Source organism: Anabrus simplex, chromosome X, assembly GCF_040414725.1.
Source record: "Anabrus simplex isolate iqAnaSimp1 chromosome X, ASM4041472v1, whole genome shotgun sequence".
NCBI classification, from domain to species: Eukaryota; Metazoa; Arthropoda; class Insecta; order Orthoptera; family Tettigoniidae; genus Anabrus; species Anabrus simplex.
In genome coordinates, this window is record NC_090279.1 from 12,686,362 (window position 1) to 12,703,925 (window position 17,564).

The 17,564-nt window shown below is 36.9% G+C and overlaps 1 protein-coding gene across 1 annotated transcript in view; it reads right to left on the reverse strand.

Annotated features, from left to right (window-relative positions):
• LOC137503222 (uncharacterized) overlaps positions 1–17,564 on the reverse strand; it is a 75,497-nt gene that overhangs the window by 55,930 nt on the left and 2,003 nt on the right. The window contains exon 3 of the mRNA XM_068230761.1: positions 10,579–10,674. Coding sequence (XP_068086862.1) covers positions 10,579–10,674 — 96 coding nt within the window. The remainder of the gene's footprint in view (positions 1–10,578; positions 10,675–17,564) is intronic.

Sequence of the window (17,564 nt, forward strand, 5' to 3'; positions counted from 1 at the left end):
AAATGGGGGTTAACATATATTGTGCCATCATATGTTATTTACACAATGACAGCAATAAAAGTAGGAGATATCTACATTATACACTGTACTGTAGTTACAGTTTGTGCTTCATTTTGACAATTTTTTGTTGGTGAATGCAAATCTCTTCATTTTAAGGTTTTTCTTATAAGGTTATGCATGATTTTTCATAAAAGGCAGGAAAGATACCGAACTCACACAAACCCATTAAAATTACTACTGAACAGCAATCAGTTTGTTTAAACATTATTGCGGATGTTTTCCAAGCAGCAGCCGACTCATTAGCATGTATTTTCTAATTCCAATAGACTGAACACCCATATTACATTTCCTTCTTAAGAACTGCAATAGCATCAGTCCAAAGGATTGTTGCAAACATTGCCAGTTTCCTATTTCAAGCGGCATCACCTAACCTAGGTATCAATTGCAAGAAATCAGCTTCATTTCCTGTATCAAATCCTATTTACAAAGAAACAGTAACAGTAAAAATGTTCACCTATTTGATACTTATATTTGCATTAAGCAAATCAATTAATCACACACAGTACATGTTTCATTCCATTTTGAAACATCTTCAGCTGTATCACATTGCTTAGGTAAACACATTAAGTATTTATCTTTTTAAGAACATCTCAAACAGGTACCTTGTTTTTCTTAAAATATACATAAATTTAAAATTTGAAATAAATTAAAATTAATGTGGATGGTTGAATGGGGTGGTGAAATGAGAGGGAAATGGATCTGCTTATGGTTAGCCTATTAAACAAAATCTATTCACTTGAACAGATGTTGTAATAAATGTTTCCAGCACTTTTATCACCAAAATATTCTGCTTGTCTTCTAATAAAAAGTTTTTTTGAAAATATAACTTTCCTTTGTCACTGCTCTGAATATTACAAGGTGTTCTCTTCGTTTGCTCCTTCAAACGTGATTGCTATTTGTTTTAAATTTACAAAAATATCTCTTGAATTCAGTTAGTTCAGGATCGCTGAAGCTGATTGCTGTTTTACTATTAATAAAAGAGCTTCCCCGTAATCTTGTTGCTAAAATCTACTATGTCCTTGGAGGAGCGCAGCTAATGCAGCCTTTGTCCCCATACAACCATCCACATTCATTTTAATTTATTGCAAATTTTAAATTTACGTAGATTTTAAGTAAAACAAGGTACCTGTTTGAGATATTCTTAAAAAGATAAATACTTAGTGTTTTCACCTAAGCAATGTAATACAGCTGAAGATGTTCCAAAATGGAATGAAACATGTACTGTGTATGATTAATTGATTTGCTTAATGCAAATATAAGTATCAAATAGGTGGAAATTTTTACTGTTATTCTTTTTTTGTAGCATAGGTTTACTGCGCACATTTTATAAAAATAAATTTCAAGCTCCGTGTAGAATAATAACAATTTTACTATAAATATACATGGGAACAGCCATTCTGAAATTTAACAAGATGCGCAAGTACATAACCTAACCTCTGAAATTAATTATGCACACCACTGTATCTTGAGAAGTATCACATTATTATTTTATTTCAGAACATAGTAAATTACGCAATCTTTTACTTCAGCTTTTATTTCTAAGAGTTAACAAGTGCTGTCATTGCACTTATTGCAAAAATATGTTATCCCGATGTTTAATACACCAGTCTGTGTTGTGAGAAGACCTCAGACTCACTCAAGATCAATTCACTCATGCGTAGCAATGAATCAACAGAGAAGATGATTGATCACATTCAATATAAACCCTGGAGTAGAGTGTATGAATATTGGTAATGGATGAAAACTAACATGCCTGAATTTGCCTGTGATAATGGATGAAACGGTAAAAGGATTCTCATTGTATTGTAACTAAAGGATATTGCACAGATTAATACAGGAATTTTCATAGATTATAATAACATTGTCATTAAAACGGGGGTTCTGTTCTACTACATCGGCCGCGAACAGATGTCAATCAGAGTCAGACATCTCACTTTAGCTCTAAGTGCCCATGCTCCAAATTCCTCTTCTGCCTTGAATCATCCTTAGCAAGCTTACGACGTCTTTTGCAGTGGTGTTTAATGTCCCATAACCAAAATGAATAGAAAAATAGGAAAATTTTAACATTTTCTTAACGCTAAATGCGAGTTTTGCCCTACAGTATTTTGAATTATGTAAAATTGAATATAAAATTGCATTGCTCTTATGGAATAATTTTCAAGTCCTGAAATTTCTTCCATTAAATGCGGGTTTATGCTAAATCGAGGTCACACAAAACTGGGGTTGCACTGTAATATGAACAATGCTATTGCTTCATTTACATCATGGACCTATATCTATAGGCCTATATGCTCTTCAATATTTCAGTTGTTTATATTAATAATACTTCAGAGAAACGTAAATTTCAATTATGAGTATTCCAGATTGAGTAACATAATGAGAATTGCACCTGGACCCACGAGATATGCTCTTCAGAGGACAGGTGATCCCAGATGTTGGCAATGAAGTTATTCATCATTGATAAAATGCTGGAAACCACTTTATGGGAAAATTTTGAAATGAAGAGGGTTTTTGCAGATAAAGGGAAAGCTAGAGGCCCATTTCTTTGATAGAGTTTGAAGCATTTCTAGATATGTACGATTTACGCAATTTGAAAACAATAGCAGTTTCTGTTTTTTGTTAACTGCTAATAATCACAATCAACAATAACATGCAGTTATCTATATTTGCAGGCTTGATTTTGCTGGAGTCTACAAATCTTTTTTTTTTTTTTTTTGCTAGGGGCTTTATGTCGCACCGACACAGATAGGTCTTATGGCAACGATGGGATAGGAAAGGCCTAGGAGTTGGAAGAAATCGGCCGTGGCCTTAATTAAGGTACAGCCCCAGCATTTGCCTGGTGTGAAAATGGGAAACCACGGAAAACCATCTTCAGGGCTGCCGATAGTGGGATTCGAACCTACTATCTCCCGGATGCAAGCTCACAGCCTCTACGCGCACGGCCAACTCGCCCGGTGGAGTCTACAAATCAGTCGGCAAATCACTTCGAGAAGTATGGAATGAAGCAGACGGTCACGCTATCCTTCGAGCTACAATATCTCTTCAACGGTCCTAAATGATAACCCAGTTTTGAGCTTCGATAATAAGGAAGAGAGACCAGCTCATACAAGTAATGGCAAGTTAACAGCAATAAGAGAAGTTCATGATATATTCGTTTCACAACTAACTAAAGTGTTTGTTCCATATGAAAATAATACTGTGGATGAACAGCTGGCTTCCTTTAGGGAAAATGCCTCTTTAAGCAGTATTTATCTACCAAACCAAGAGGAAAATATGCAACAAAATTATGGCTCCTCTCGGATTTGGACACGGTTTATGTGTGCGCCTCTACAGTTGACAATGCTACACCAGTAAACAGAGAGAGAAGTGAACAATGGAAGGAATGTGGTATTGAGACTTGTCAAAGATATTGAGGGAACAGGGAGAAACGTCACTACAGACAATTTCATCACCGACTTTACCCTGGCTAGGGCTTCTGAAAAAGAACCACAATTTCAACAATGACAATTTCCTACTGGAACATTCCTAGAGACTTAACACTTGCTGATCCCATTTTGCATACTCCTCAAATGGACCTATTCCCAAGAACTCAAATTTTCATACACCATTTAATAATGTATCAGCAAACTCATAAAAACTAACCAGTTCTCCAAAACACAAAATTGAGATGAATCTCTGATGGACAGGTTAGTACAATTACTTATGAAAGATAAAAGGTGAACATCAAGGAGACATATGCACGTGCTGGCCTAGAAAGGTTATACTATGGATTGTACAACAGGGGTAAGATATAAATAATGCACAAGCATTCAGGAAAATACATGGACACTAGTGCATGAACAAGAACTGGCTACTTCGGATGTATTGAAAGGCAAGGCACAACAACTTACAAACAGTACAACACAAAAAAAATCAAAAGGTAGTTCACAACCAAACACAAAGGAAATACTACAAAGATCAGTGAGAGTGTCACTAACATTTACAATTAGTTTCATTAAACAGAACAGACATTTCCTAACCAGCAGCCTTTCTCTTGACAAGACTATTCAAAGAAAACATTAAAGGCTCCCAATTTGAAGTTGCTAAAGATACAAATGAGTGGCACCATGTGCCATCCAAAGAGAAACCCGCTGACTTAGTGTCTCTATAGAAAAAAAATAAGAACAGGTGACTGAATAAAAGATCAGCATTTTCAATTACAAAATCTGGGCATACAGTAAGAATTGAAATGACTAGAAAATATGAGCAAAGCAAGTTCAAGATAACACTATTATGCAGTTCAGGAATGTAAACAAATTTTTAATTCCACGATTTTTTAGAGAATTGACACACAGAAAGTTCATTTTCACATAAATTCCAAAAGCATTCCAAATAAAGGAATTAGACATGCAGCTGCACCTTTATGGATACATAATCAAATATTACCACTCAAGAGTCTTGATGATGATGATGATGGTGATGATGATGATGATGATGATGAAGATGCTTGTTGTTCAAAGGGGCCTAACATCTACGGTCATCGGCTCACTCGAGAATCAAGCGCAGTTTACAATACCTTATGGTCAAGAATAAGTCCCATACCAGTGTGAAAATTTACACCAGCATAACACAAAGATTTTGCCTTCTGTCCAACAGCCAAAGAGTGCATCAAGGTAACAGGTAAAGATGACATGAAGAGGGGAGGTAAAGGAAAAGCAATGACACATGGCACTAGAAACGCCGAAAACATCCATGAAGAGTGTAGAGTGTACAATCTAAAACCGATGATGCCATCCATGTTTGATGCAGGTAATCGGCTGACTGCAGTCCCGTGACTGCAGCAGTGTGCACATGTCAAATGCCAGGAAGAAAGCAGTGGTAAATGACGAATGCGGCAGAGGTGAGTTGACAAGATAAAACCTATGCCTCATCAATCTCTACTCGTATGCAACCTACAAAACAAAATTCACTATTTTGGATAACATAAGAGAACAACACCAATGGAAAAACAGTATGAAGCAAACTTCCAGCAACACATGATGACAGACACGTCAGTTAGATACACTGTGTAACTCCCTGTGAAGAAATGATTTAAAACTTAGTTGATCTAAACAAATGGAAATTAAGCATGTCCTGTCCCTGGAAAAAACGTCTGAAAAATAACAAGTTTTGCCAGGAATATATTAAATTCATGTTTGAATTCAAATCACTTGATAACATGAGAGGAATATGAAAACCTGCAGGAAGAAAAACACTATTAAATTCCACATTACCCTGTCAAAAATCATTCAAGTAAAACAGCAAAAACACTTGTTAATATCAACGCTTCAGTCAAGACTGATAATGGCATTAGTCTCAACTACATACACCATGAAGGGTCATCCACTCAAGAACATCTCTTCTCTATAATCATCTCACTACGGGCTCAACAAATAGCATTTACGTGTGCATGTCAGATTGTTTAGCAATAAAATGTTGCTCTGTGTAAAATGCAAGGCAGCAAAGCTTAAAAAAAAATTGGTTTTTCATAACTCTCTCTTCAAAGTCTGAGATTTGCGGAGCCTTTCTCTTGACAAGACTACTCAAAGAAAACATTAAAGGCTCCCAGTTTGAAGTTGCTAAAGATACAAATGAGTGGCACCATGTGCCGTCCAAAGAGAAACCCGCTGACTTAGTGTCCAGACGACCACAAATGAACACAATTGTCAACAATACAGTTTGTTGGCATAGTTCTGGATGGTTGAATCAAGATCCTTTGAGTAGGAATAAATGAAAACGTGATGTTCGAATTAATCTCCCAGTTCAAAAAATGCCACAAATGCTTTTAGAGTCTTGATGATGACTTATTCATAACAAAAGTTTCAAGATTGAAAAATGTACAGAGAGTAGCTGCATATTGTTTTTGATTTATCTCAGATTGTTTTAAACATGAGTGAAATTCAAGTCCACTGTTCATATCGGAGATGAACCCTCCACTCAAATGTTGCATAAATGTTCTGTAGAAAATATTAAATCATATTGATTATAACCATAATCATAGATCAAGAAGCCATCACCTTGTCGGCAGAAGACTGCACAATACCTTAATTCTAGCGGGGAGGAAATATTAGATCATTCTGTATATATATCATCATCTCACTAATCTAATTATCATTGCGGAACAACTTCGACTACTTCATCATGGCACTCAACCCTTAATCACATCTCTGAGAGGCAAGTTTTGGATCCCATCAGCAAGGGGGGCGGTAAAGAAGCAACATTTATGCACGTCTCAAGGGTCGTAAGTTGAATGCAGATACTTCTGAACAATTAACGTGAAATACACAAAATGTGCGTGTACCCATTTCTTAACACTAGAATAGACTATGCTGGCTCAATTCTCATAAACATTGGCATGAGATGGAACAAGACCAGACTGCCTAGCTACCAAGTCTCTCTACATAGACATGATACCTGATCTCACAACAACTACATTGCTCGCCTCTCTTTGTTCACTTATTTTCACAGAGGTCACCCCCTGAACATTTACAGTGATAATGGCATAAATTTCTTCAGAGCAGCTAAGGAAATCAAGGCCTTTCTGAAAAACAATCCTGAGAAAAACCAGCTCTTCCCTGCAACTGCAGGCATGGGACTGATACAGCATTCCATCCCTCCTGCAGCATTACACTTTGATAGAAAACGAGAAGCAGCTGTCAACAGTCTGATATATCACCTTAGAAGAGTGATGAATTCTTATTACTTAACCAACAAAGAATGGACCACTCTTACAACACATACTCACATCTCCTCACTAAAGTTAAATGACGACCCTTTTGACACTTCTTACCTAACTACATCCAATTTCCTTGTAGGAGAGAAAAATACTACACTCCCTGATCATGATTATACTTCCTCTCTCATTATCCAGATGGCTGTATATTCAGCAGCCAACCCAGAATTCCTGAAAGAGATTGTCAATTAAATATCCCAATAAATAGCCCTTAACAACACAGTCACATGCTATGCAGTGGACGATGGCAGTGATCAAATGTGTATCCTAATTCATGTAACAAATGTTCAGGTGAGTAATGGGGAACATACAAAGCCTATTCACAAACACTGTCCTTTACCACACATGAAACAGAAAGGCAAGATCACTCTTGAAGGCCTCATTTATTCATTGAAAGTTTAAGTAATATTATAAGTCACCATAGACTAGTATCATCACAGACCACATTAGGAAGGATAAGAATGTTTTCTACTTGCCACAAGATGGCTACAATGTGTGTAGTACGTAAGTGAATTCTGACAGTAAGCAAGCAATCACCTGCAACTTATATCTACAAATAATTGTATTATCTAGAAGTCAATAATTAATATAATCAACAAGATTACAATGGTGTTTCATTTGGAACAACTAGTAAAATACCCAGGAACAGTAACAAAAAAGTGCTCCTTATAGCAACTCCGTGTTTGAAAATATTCACTAAGTCAAAAATATTAATAGCAATGATACCACCTCCCAAATGATATACAGTAGAGATCTTTGGATCTATCCCAACTGCTGCGTGATACATAATGCAAGATCTTAAAGAACATGAAGGAAAGGTGAAAATTAGGTAAGTAAACAGTCAATCTGATAAAAAAGTGTATCAATCATATGTATTGAAATGAAGAGTCAACCACTGATATCTGTTCAGCAATTTTCTATTTTCAGTACTGCACCGTTTGGTTAATTAATGTTCCCGCGGTACCTTCCTCAATTGCGCCGCGTTGGAGCATTAATTAAATATACACCTATTTAAACATTGCTCTGGCAACGAAATTCATAATATCGGGTTAAGAGTCATACCTAGACTCTGTATTATATCCTTAACAGATAAAACTCTGATATCATATGTATGAACATGAGCAATAACAACATGGTGCATATTCGTTTCTCAGGGTAAATTACTTTCATTGTATTCCAGATTTTCCAAATAATTCGTAGATTCCGTTGAAGAGTAGTTATACGATCAGCCCGTCATTCAGTCTTCATATATTTTGGGAATTGCCTGATCAATGCCCATTATTCGGCATACATAAATTCAATTGACCTATGTATTATCTTATCACTACGTACTATAAGTTACTTTAGGAATAGAAACGCAATATTACTACAATATCTAGTTTTTCAGTTTATTAGCATGCTAATATATTATAAAATGGAATAATAATTCATTTATCGGCAATAAAGAAAAGGAAATCGTTCGAAATTACAAAGATCATTCTTAAACTCATGTCTTCTGAGATAAACATATTTGAAACATCTTTAAATTACCATTATATTGGTTTACATTTACGTTAACCTTCCATAATATTTCATATTCTCAGTATAAAAGTTGCTTTATGGGGAAAAGTAGGGACCAAAACTTTATGTATCATGGGGGAGTGGAATATATTCCTGTTAGTACTGTTTGGGATTGTCTTTGGGCATCATTTAAGTTTCCATCTTTCTTTTCGGTCTATTTGTCCGAATTTATTTGGATACATGTTTGGTTTCTTGTTTGGATTCTCACTTCTGACTCATCACGTTACGAGCTAAGCATTACGTTGTTTAAATATTGGTTCAAAACACCAATGCAGTAATTAACATTCCTATCATATCCAAAATTTAGCAAATTAAAAACTGTACACCGACACATGTACATAATAAACCAAATATTCTTACTACAGAGTGCCATAGATATAATAGTAAGTCAGTCCAACCTGCGAAAATCGTGCCATTAATTCCTAATCATATGCCAATATCTTTACTTATTCTCAAATATCACTTCGCTGTGCCAATATTTTGTCAAAGAAAACAGTTCATCATTATTAGCGTTGTTGCGCTGAACTTCCAATATACATATATGCGAGACTCCATTTTATTCTTGTATATTTATATTACGAAACGTATAACAAACACGTAACCTATCAATACCTTCGCCTTGAAAGTCACTACGAAACATATTATGTTCGGCTGAAGTCATACACTCAACTTAACATGGCCTGAAACCTTCATTTGCAGTGCTAATCCTCATATAAATACCATATGTAGCACAGGAATTCGAAATTCAACCATCTATCCCTTACTCATGCAACGAACAGTAACATATCTCCTCATTCTAACCATATCTTGCCACAATAACATTCCATTTCCTTCATATATACCTCCATATTTAAAACATTTTCATTAAATCCATTTAAATAACCTCTGTGTTACGGTAGAAATACTTAATAGCCTGAATATTCTTTCACACACTGCAACTCCGCAATAATTCAACATTTTCTTACAAAACAATTATCGTACTGGCCATGACTATAACTTATATTGATCTTAAATATTAGGTTACGTCTCGTATCTCGCATGCATCTTCTACAACCACAACAAGCTTAACGTTTCACGGTCTGCTCGCATAGACTAGCATTACACGTACATATGTGCTCAATCTGACCTTGTTTCCATTAACCTAAAATTATCTCACAAGCACCATGGTTATATTGTAGAAATTGGCACATATCATCGGTTAATAATTGGCATTTACTCTAGTATCCGTTCATTGGCACTAAATCTCTTACTTCTAGCACTCCTGCACACATATGAAATATTTTTCATCAATTAATTTCAAATTCATTACGATGCAACTCATAATACTTATCTCGTAACGGGATTTTGCTGCTGGATTTCTTCTGGTCTAGGACATCTTGGAATAGGCAGCCCTTGCAGTCCAAAGTTTACGTCATCTGCGGCTCCGGCTGAGAATCTTGGCTTGAGCTATTTCATCTTGAGCGATCAATTCCATCTGTTTAAGCTGACTCCATCTGGTCACCAGTTCTCATGAAATGATGAAAGAACAAATACATGGTAGAATACATATATCTCTGGTGATCAGTAGGCTATTCAATACGTAAATTGCTTTGTGATTTTCGTATTGTTCGTAATATTTTTCTTAATTTGGTAATTTCTATAATTTCGGCCTACTTTTTGTTAACTCTAGCTTAAACAGATATTGCTTCCCACTTGGAAACAATAAATTATGCCTTCCTTAGCATTAATTTGCCGCTAATATATTGACTTCGGCAATATTCAACTCGGCTGTAGTCTCTTTTTACTTCTGAATTTAGGTGTTGTAATACTAAATATTCTCCTTAAAATCTTCGTTTCTTTTGCCGATATTCTGCAGTTCAAATCTACAACGACGTCTGTATGTTACTGCTTTAATATTTAACGCTGCGCCAATCCTTCTCTTCTCCTTCAATATGTTGAGCAGATCCTCATCTACTCGTAACTTTTCCTCAAGGTAGTCAAGAATTTGTTCTATTCAATTTTTTTTATAGTCCATCATTATTTAATCTTGAGACTCTTTTCTTTGCTACCGGTCGATATCGATTTATTATATCACTACTCTGTGCCTTTGTATATTGCCTGAAGCTATTGTACGCCATATTTGTCCACTGTTTCCATGACATTTTCGACCGCTAATGTAACGTAATGGTACAGTACCTAACAATGGCTTATCAAATTAAGTACATTACCTCAAGTGAGTTTTCCTGCATTGGCCCTGGCTCTGATAACTCTGATTTGGCTTCTTTGTTCAGTGGTATCATTCCTGATGCATTTTCAATATTTTCCTGTGGAAAATAAGATACATAAGTTATGCACGTAACACACATCTACAAATACTGTCACCAACAAATGAGCGTGATAATTTACTACTTCCAAGTATTACAGTTACTTGCAAAATTTTACTGCTGTTTGAGAGAGATTTCTACCAGCAGAGTATTTCAAAACCAAAGGCTGCACTGAGAATGGTGTTATCATCCTTGTTCAAACCTAATGTCAGAGAAAGCATGAGACTGAGAACCAAATATAAAGTGAGAAGCATTTTCTAGCCATATCAGAAGATATCCTACCAGAGATGGAATTGGGCCCATCTCGCACAAAATTTTGGAAGGAATCTGCCACAGACATAAACACTAAATTATATTAATTGATTTTATGTATCCAATTACGTCTATCAAATCACTGAGGTTGTTTGAATCACATCCAAGTATTAAAACTGTCCTAAATCATTTGCCATACAGTGAGAAATATTAATACTATGCTCTTAACATACATTTTGTTTAGACAGACAGATCAAAATCCCTTGAAACATTTTAATCACTTTCTATAATCTGGTCTTTGCCAAACTCACAGGGGATAAACACTGCATTGAGACAGTTCTGTTCATCCAAGTGTAAAAATAAAAAACGAACATGAAAGAAGCAGGCTTATCACAGTCATAGACCAGGGAAAGATGTGTTGCAGGTCAAACATAAAGCAACTACAAATGAAATGTTTTACTACTACAAGGATGTTATGCAGTGTTCTGTGAAGAACTGTGGGGATGAGAACACCATCAGTGTTGGAGTGTACATCGGCAGTTAGAGAAGCTCTTTCATGATCTACGAAGGTCATCCAATAAATAAGTTTCCTTATTTTTTCTCTGCATACCACATGTTTTAGAATTAAGTTGGTACTGTAGGAACTTCCGCTGGCGTATGGCTGGGGTAAGGTGATCTTCAACTGCACGTGCTTGCTCTCTGTTCACCAGTACGGCGCTACCTGCCATGGAGCTACCACTTGAAAGCGTTTCCACTTGTGAACTCTGTCCTGTTATTCGCTTTTCCACGGCAAAAATGAAATGGCTACCAATATTCATTGCCGTTTGGTATGAGTTTATAGTGAAGGATGCATGCTGGCATTCATGGTTCCTGGAATGGCAGCAAGATGTACATGATGACAGCGCAGCGCCAGGCCCATTACAGCCACTGTTGGTCAGAATGTGGTGGACAAAGATTAATGCGTCTGCACTGATGAGATAATGAATCTACTGCCTCCCGGCACGGTAACTGGCAGTCCTTTATTGCAATGATATTGTTGAATGTCTTGCAGTATTGAAAAGTCTGTGCAAGATGGGTCCCAAGTTTTCTTACTGATGCTCACAAGCAATAACAGAACGAGGTAGCCTGAGCTTTCCTGCAAATGCTTCAAAGAGAGGGAGATCAAATGTTTTCCCGCACTGTTACTGGAGATGAAAGCAGGGTGCATTATTCAACTCTAAAAACAAAACCACAAAGCATGCTATGGAAGAAACTTTGCGATCATGCTCATAAAAAGGGCCAAGACCTCAGACCCTTTTTTACAATTTACTTTACATCGCACCGACACAAATAGGTCTTATGTTGACAATTGGAGAGGAAGAGCCTAGGAGTGGGAAGGAAGCAGCTGTGGCGTTAATTAAGGTACATCCCCAATACTTACCTGGTATGAAAATGGGAAACCACGGAAAACCATCTTCAGGGCTGCCGACAGTGGGGTTCGAAGGCACTATCTCCCAGATGCAAGCTTACAGCTGCGCGGCCTTAATCGCACGGCCAACTTGCCCGGTTAGACCTCAGCTTCTGTAGGCATAGTTTTGGCTACTGCCTTTTGGGACTGTAATGATGTTGTATTGGTTGACTGACTGCCCCAATGCACTGTGGTCACACATGAGAGGTCCTGCACGGTCCTCATGAAGCTCAGAGTTCAAATCCAACGAAAACGTTCTTGTCTTGTCTCAGAAAATATTGCCCATTCAGCTCAAAGGACGCAGGATTTGCTGCAGAACTTCAAAAGGGACCTTTTTCCCCATCCAACTTATTCTGCGGAACTTGCCCCAAGTGATTTCCATTTCTATCCACAACTCAAGTTGCACCTTGGAGGTAAGCGGTTTGCAACTGATGAAGAGGTGGAAGAGCAAGTGCACCGCTGTCTACAGAGATGGGAACCGACCCGGTATGATGAAGGTATCAAGAAACTGCTGCCAAGATAACAAAATGTTTGGACTGAAATAGTGACTATGTGGAAAAGTAGTGTATGAGTTGTAGAATGAAAATTAAATATTTCTCAAAGGTAAATAAAACCAAGCACAATGGGGCAACAGCCCCCGTAGGGCCATGGCTTACGAAGTGACTACTGCTCAGCCCAAAGGCCTACAGATTACGAGGTGTCATGTGGTGAGCACGAACAATCCTCTCCGTCATTATTCTAGACTTCCTAGACCAGGGCCACCATCTCACTGTCAGATAGCTCCTCAATTTTAATCACATAGGCTGAGTAGACCTCCAACCAGCACACAGATGCAGGTGAAAATCCCTGACCTGGCCAGGAACTGAACCCGGGGCCTCTGGGTAAGAGGCAGGCATGCTACCCCCACACTGCAGGGCCAGCACAAGTGTAAATAGCCTGCTTGTATTTTTTGTGAAATAGGGAAACCTATTTATCGGATGGCCCTCGTACTACGAGACCTTTCAATTTTTCACTTGGATTCATGAAACATTTTGACACTGCAGGGGTGCAGGAGGGACTGTGATCAAAAGCTTACATTCTATTAAAAGTTAGTTTACTAGTAAAAGCGAATTAAAGTATAAAATTCCAGAATATACTCACTTATCCCATTTAATACAGAAGAAATCGAACAGTAGCTGAACTAAGGAAAGGAAGATAAAAGGACGCATAAAATGGAGAGTTTGTTAAAGATGAAGCCATACTTTCCATTGTAGACTTAGTTAAATGTAACAAAAAACTTTCTAGTTTGTCAAACATACAATTTTAACATAAATTATTACACTATAAACATACCCGTAAAAAACACTCTATTATACAAAGAATGACATGTTTCATTCTACAAGAACATCCTCAGACTCTATGAAATCACACAAAATATGCATATATGTACAGCATTGTTTACGTTGCATAAACTTGTCAATGATAGAGAGTTCAGTGATAATATGAGCCAGTACTGACAAATAAGAAATTTACAAGTATTAATATATCGAGAAAACTCCTGAACTTATCTACACTGCCAATGCCAACTTTGTTGTCACCAAATACTATTTCAGGACTGTGGTCATGGAGAGGTAAATGGAAAGTTTTGAGTATAGCACAAACCTTACGGAGAGAGGAAGGGAGGCATGAGAGGGGAGTGCCGAACATTGTGGATCCCTCCTACTGGATGTTAAAATCTAGTACACTGTACCATGGAGAGGAGAGGGGGAAGTAGGATGGAACGAATGAAGCACTGTGGAATACTCTTTCCACACTGGAGAGGGGAGAGAAGGTTATTAACCTACTTCATGTTATAATGTACTTTTATGTAAGATGGATGAATGCAACTGAATGATTTTAGATGAATAATGTATGGAATTGAAATAGAGAATATCTATAGGATATTGTTGTGATAAATGCCAATTTAATGAGTAAGTATGGTCCAGATATTATGTGAGTGGAGCGATGTGCGGGGAAGTTTTTAAGTGTGTATGGTCATTTAAGTTGGTTACGTTAGCACTTTTTGCGATGTAGATCTCGATTGCTTCCCTCATATTCGAAAATTTGATTTTATTTTCAATGTGTAAAATTTTTAGATCTGTGTTGATGTCTGTGAAATAGTGCGAACTGTCGTATAAGTGCTCCCCAAAGGCTGAATGCTGATTATATCTGATCGTTTATTGTGTTCTTTGCATCTTGTGTGGAAATTTTGTTTTGTCTGACCTATATTGGTGGCATTGCAGTTAAGTTCTTGGCACTTGAGTTCATAGACTCGTGACTTTGAGAAAGGGTCTTTTTTGTTTAGGTGCACTTGTTGATGTGTCTCTGCAGTGTGTTGTTCATCCTAAAGGTTAATTAAAACCCTGTTTCCTAAAGATATAACCTACTTTTTATGTGTTATTATTAATGTAGTTGAGAACCAGGTGTGGTGGTTTTCCAGGGACTTTTCTTTTGTTTGTTTAATATTTTATCTACTGTGCCTGGAGGGTGGTTGTCTTCTTTTATGATTTGTTTAACAATTCGTGCCTCTTCATTGAACTCCATTGTGCTCATTGGTATGGAAACAGCTCTGTGTGTCATTGTATTCAATACAGCTATTTTTAGTGTGTATGCATGGTTAGACTCGTCAATAGCATGCAACACCTGAGTGGGCTTTCTGTACACTTTGTAAGACAGGTTTCCATTATTCCTGCTGATTGTGGTGTTATTTTCTTATTAGATTCTTGCTCCATTGTGAAGCTGGTGGAATTTTGTAAATAATTTAGTGTGTTTAATAACTGGTGTGCATTAGTGAAGTCATTATCATATGCACATGATGTCGCCTACATAACTGCTCCAGTATAATATTCCTTTTGAATGCTGATACGTTCAGAAGATGTTTTCAAAGTTATTCAAAAATGTTTGCTATTATACCTTATAATGGTGAGCCCATGGCTAACCCTTCTTTGTGGCAATAAATCTTGTCAGTGAATGCAAAGCAATTTTGGTGTAGCATTGTTCTAATAAGGCTAATTATTTCTTTGGTTTCCTGCAGTGAAGTATTTTCTTTATGAAGATTTTCGATAATTTTAATGGATTCATCTATTGTTACGTTGGTGTACATGTTAGTGATGTCAAAGGGTATCTTTAACCCTTTACCACCCACATTTTTGCTCCGCTTATCCCCAGGTTTCAACCTATTAATTAGGAAACATTCAAGCAGAGCACACCGTTTCATTTTCAATAATATTAGAAAATATGCCATCATTTACAACATTTAACATACCATCATGTCCATTTCTCTATTTATTGAGTCATAATTTTTTCGGTTCAAACCCCCACCCGTGCTGGAGATACTCAACACTGAGGTTTGTCATATTCGCATGTTGTCTAAATCCCCCTAAGCCAATAAAGATGAGATTCTGGAAGTGTAATGGTGACCTTGTATATCAACTTTCATTTCCTCTAGCAAGTGTCTTCCCATTCTGTTTCTATTTTACTGAAATGCGCCTGTTTGATTGCTGCATTAATATGTACGCAGTCGGTAATGTCACTGAATAGATTGTCTCCGCCTAACAATGTAAAAATATAACCTATTTCTCATAATACTCTTTTGAAATTATTGATAGGTTCAACATAATCCATATAATCATTGAGTAATGAAACAAAATGTTTGTGTTACCTGAATTGCAGCCGCATCATCATCAGGTCCGATATCTAGATATCCGTTTTCACTTATATCACAGTTATCAGTAAAATTATCTTTGTTGATATGTTATTTACTCACTAAAAATTTACCTCCACCCCTGCTCAACAATTTTGTGTCATTTCTTATGCCGTTATTCAGCTCAGTCTCAATATCCGCAGTATTCAATCTCGTCATGTTTACGAACTAAACAGCTGACCAGCACTCGCGGAAGTTAAAGTCCGTTGCCTAGACAACTTCAAGACAAATTCTCACTCTTCTTTTATTTCCTAAGCCTTGTATATTGTACTGCATGTTCATCAAAGCCTAATAAACAATTCACTACCAAAAAATACAAAACTATTGCATAGATTGCACACGTATGCAGATAATGCAGCTGGGTGTTTTCGGGCAATACGGACCGTAAAGCAAAGTGAACAGTCGGGCGCTTTCGGGCGGGAAGGGGTTGATTAGTTCTAGGCTGGTTTTAATTTATCTGTCTTCTTTAAGTGAGATTTTCTCTTTTAGGATTTTTTTCAGTTGTTAGCTTAAATTGTAAATTGGCACATCATAATTTACTATTGGTCTAATGGGACATGAGCTTTTGTGTATTTTGGGGATGGCTCTTACTGTGGGGAGTTTGGGATTTTTTGATAGTGAGGCTTTCCTTTTCTTGTTCTTTGAGAATAAAGTCTGTTTGCTGGATAGCTTGTTTTATTTTGTTTTGAAATTTATTTGTAGGGTCACATTGTAGTTCTTGAATTCCGTTGTTGTTGATGACAGCTATTGTTTTTTATCTATATACCCAAGAATAGAACATAACAAGAAGTGTCAAGAGTATAGATCTTGAATAGCAGTGCACTCGCATCTCAGATATGTTCAGACACCGTTCTCTTCTGTAGTGTCTATAATTTAGAACTCAACCAGCAAACATTTATTCATAGAACAGTGTGCATAAGCAGCAGAATTTCACCTTTAAGCAACTCCTGGACAATATCACATCTATAAATTAGCAGTTCACAGTGTTGGGAGTAGATTTTTGCTGCCGAGTCACAATTATTCATTGAATATCCTTCTTCCAACTCTCAAGGTTTTCAAAGACTCTGAGATGCAAGAATGATGTGCAGGAATTCACTTTTATGCCAGTATAACTACAGACATGTGCTGGGATATTCAGCTTCATCAAATACCTCTAGAATGGACCCAAATTACACTCCCCAACATGAAAGTAGAATGTTATCACATCACCATGTAAGCTATCAGATGAAGAGAGACTGAACTGTAAGCCACACATTCAGAAGATTACAATGGACTGTGTTTACAGTAGCAACAGACAGAGCAAAGAAAGATGATGACAATAAGTCACTTCTTCTCCAAAATTATTTCACAGCTTCTCCGCCAAGGCAGAGTTTTACTATGAGATCACCCAACATTAGTAACATTGTAAAGAAGTTTAAATGATGCAAATCTTACCTGGAATTTCTTTTGGAGGAAAAATATGTTCACTAT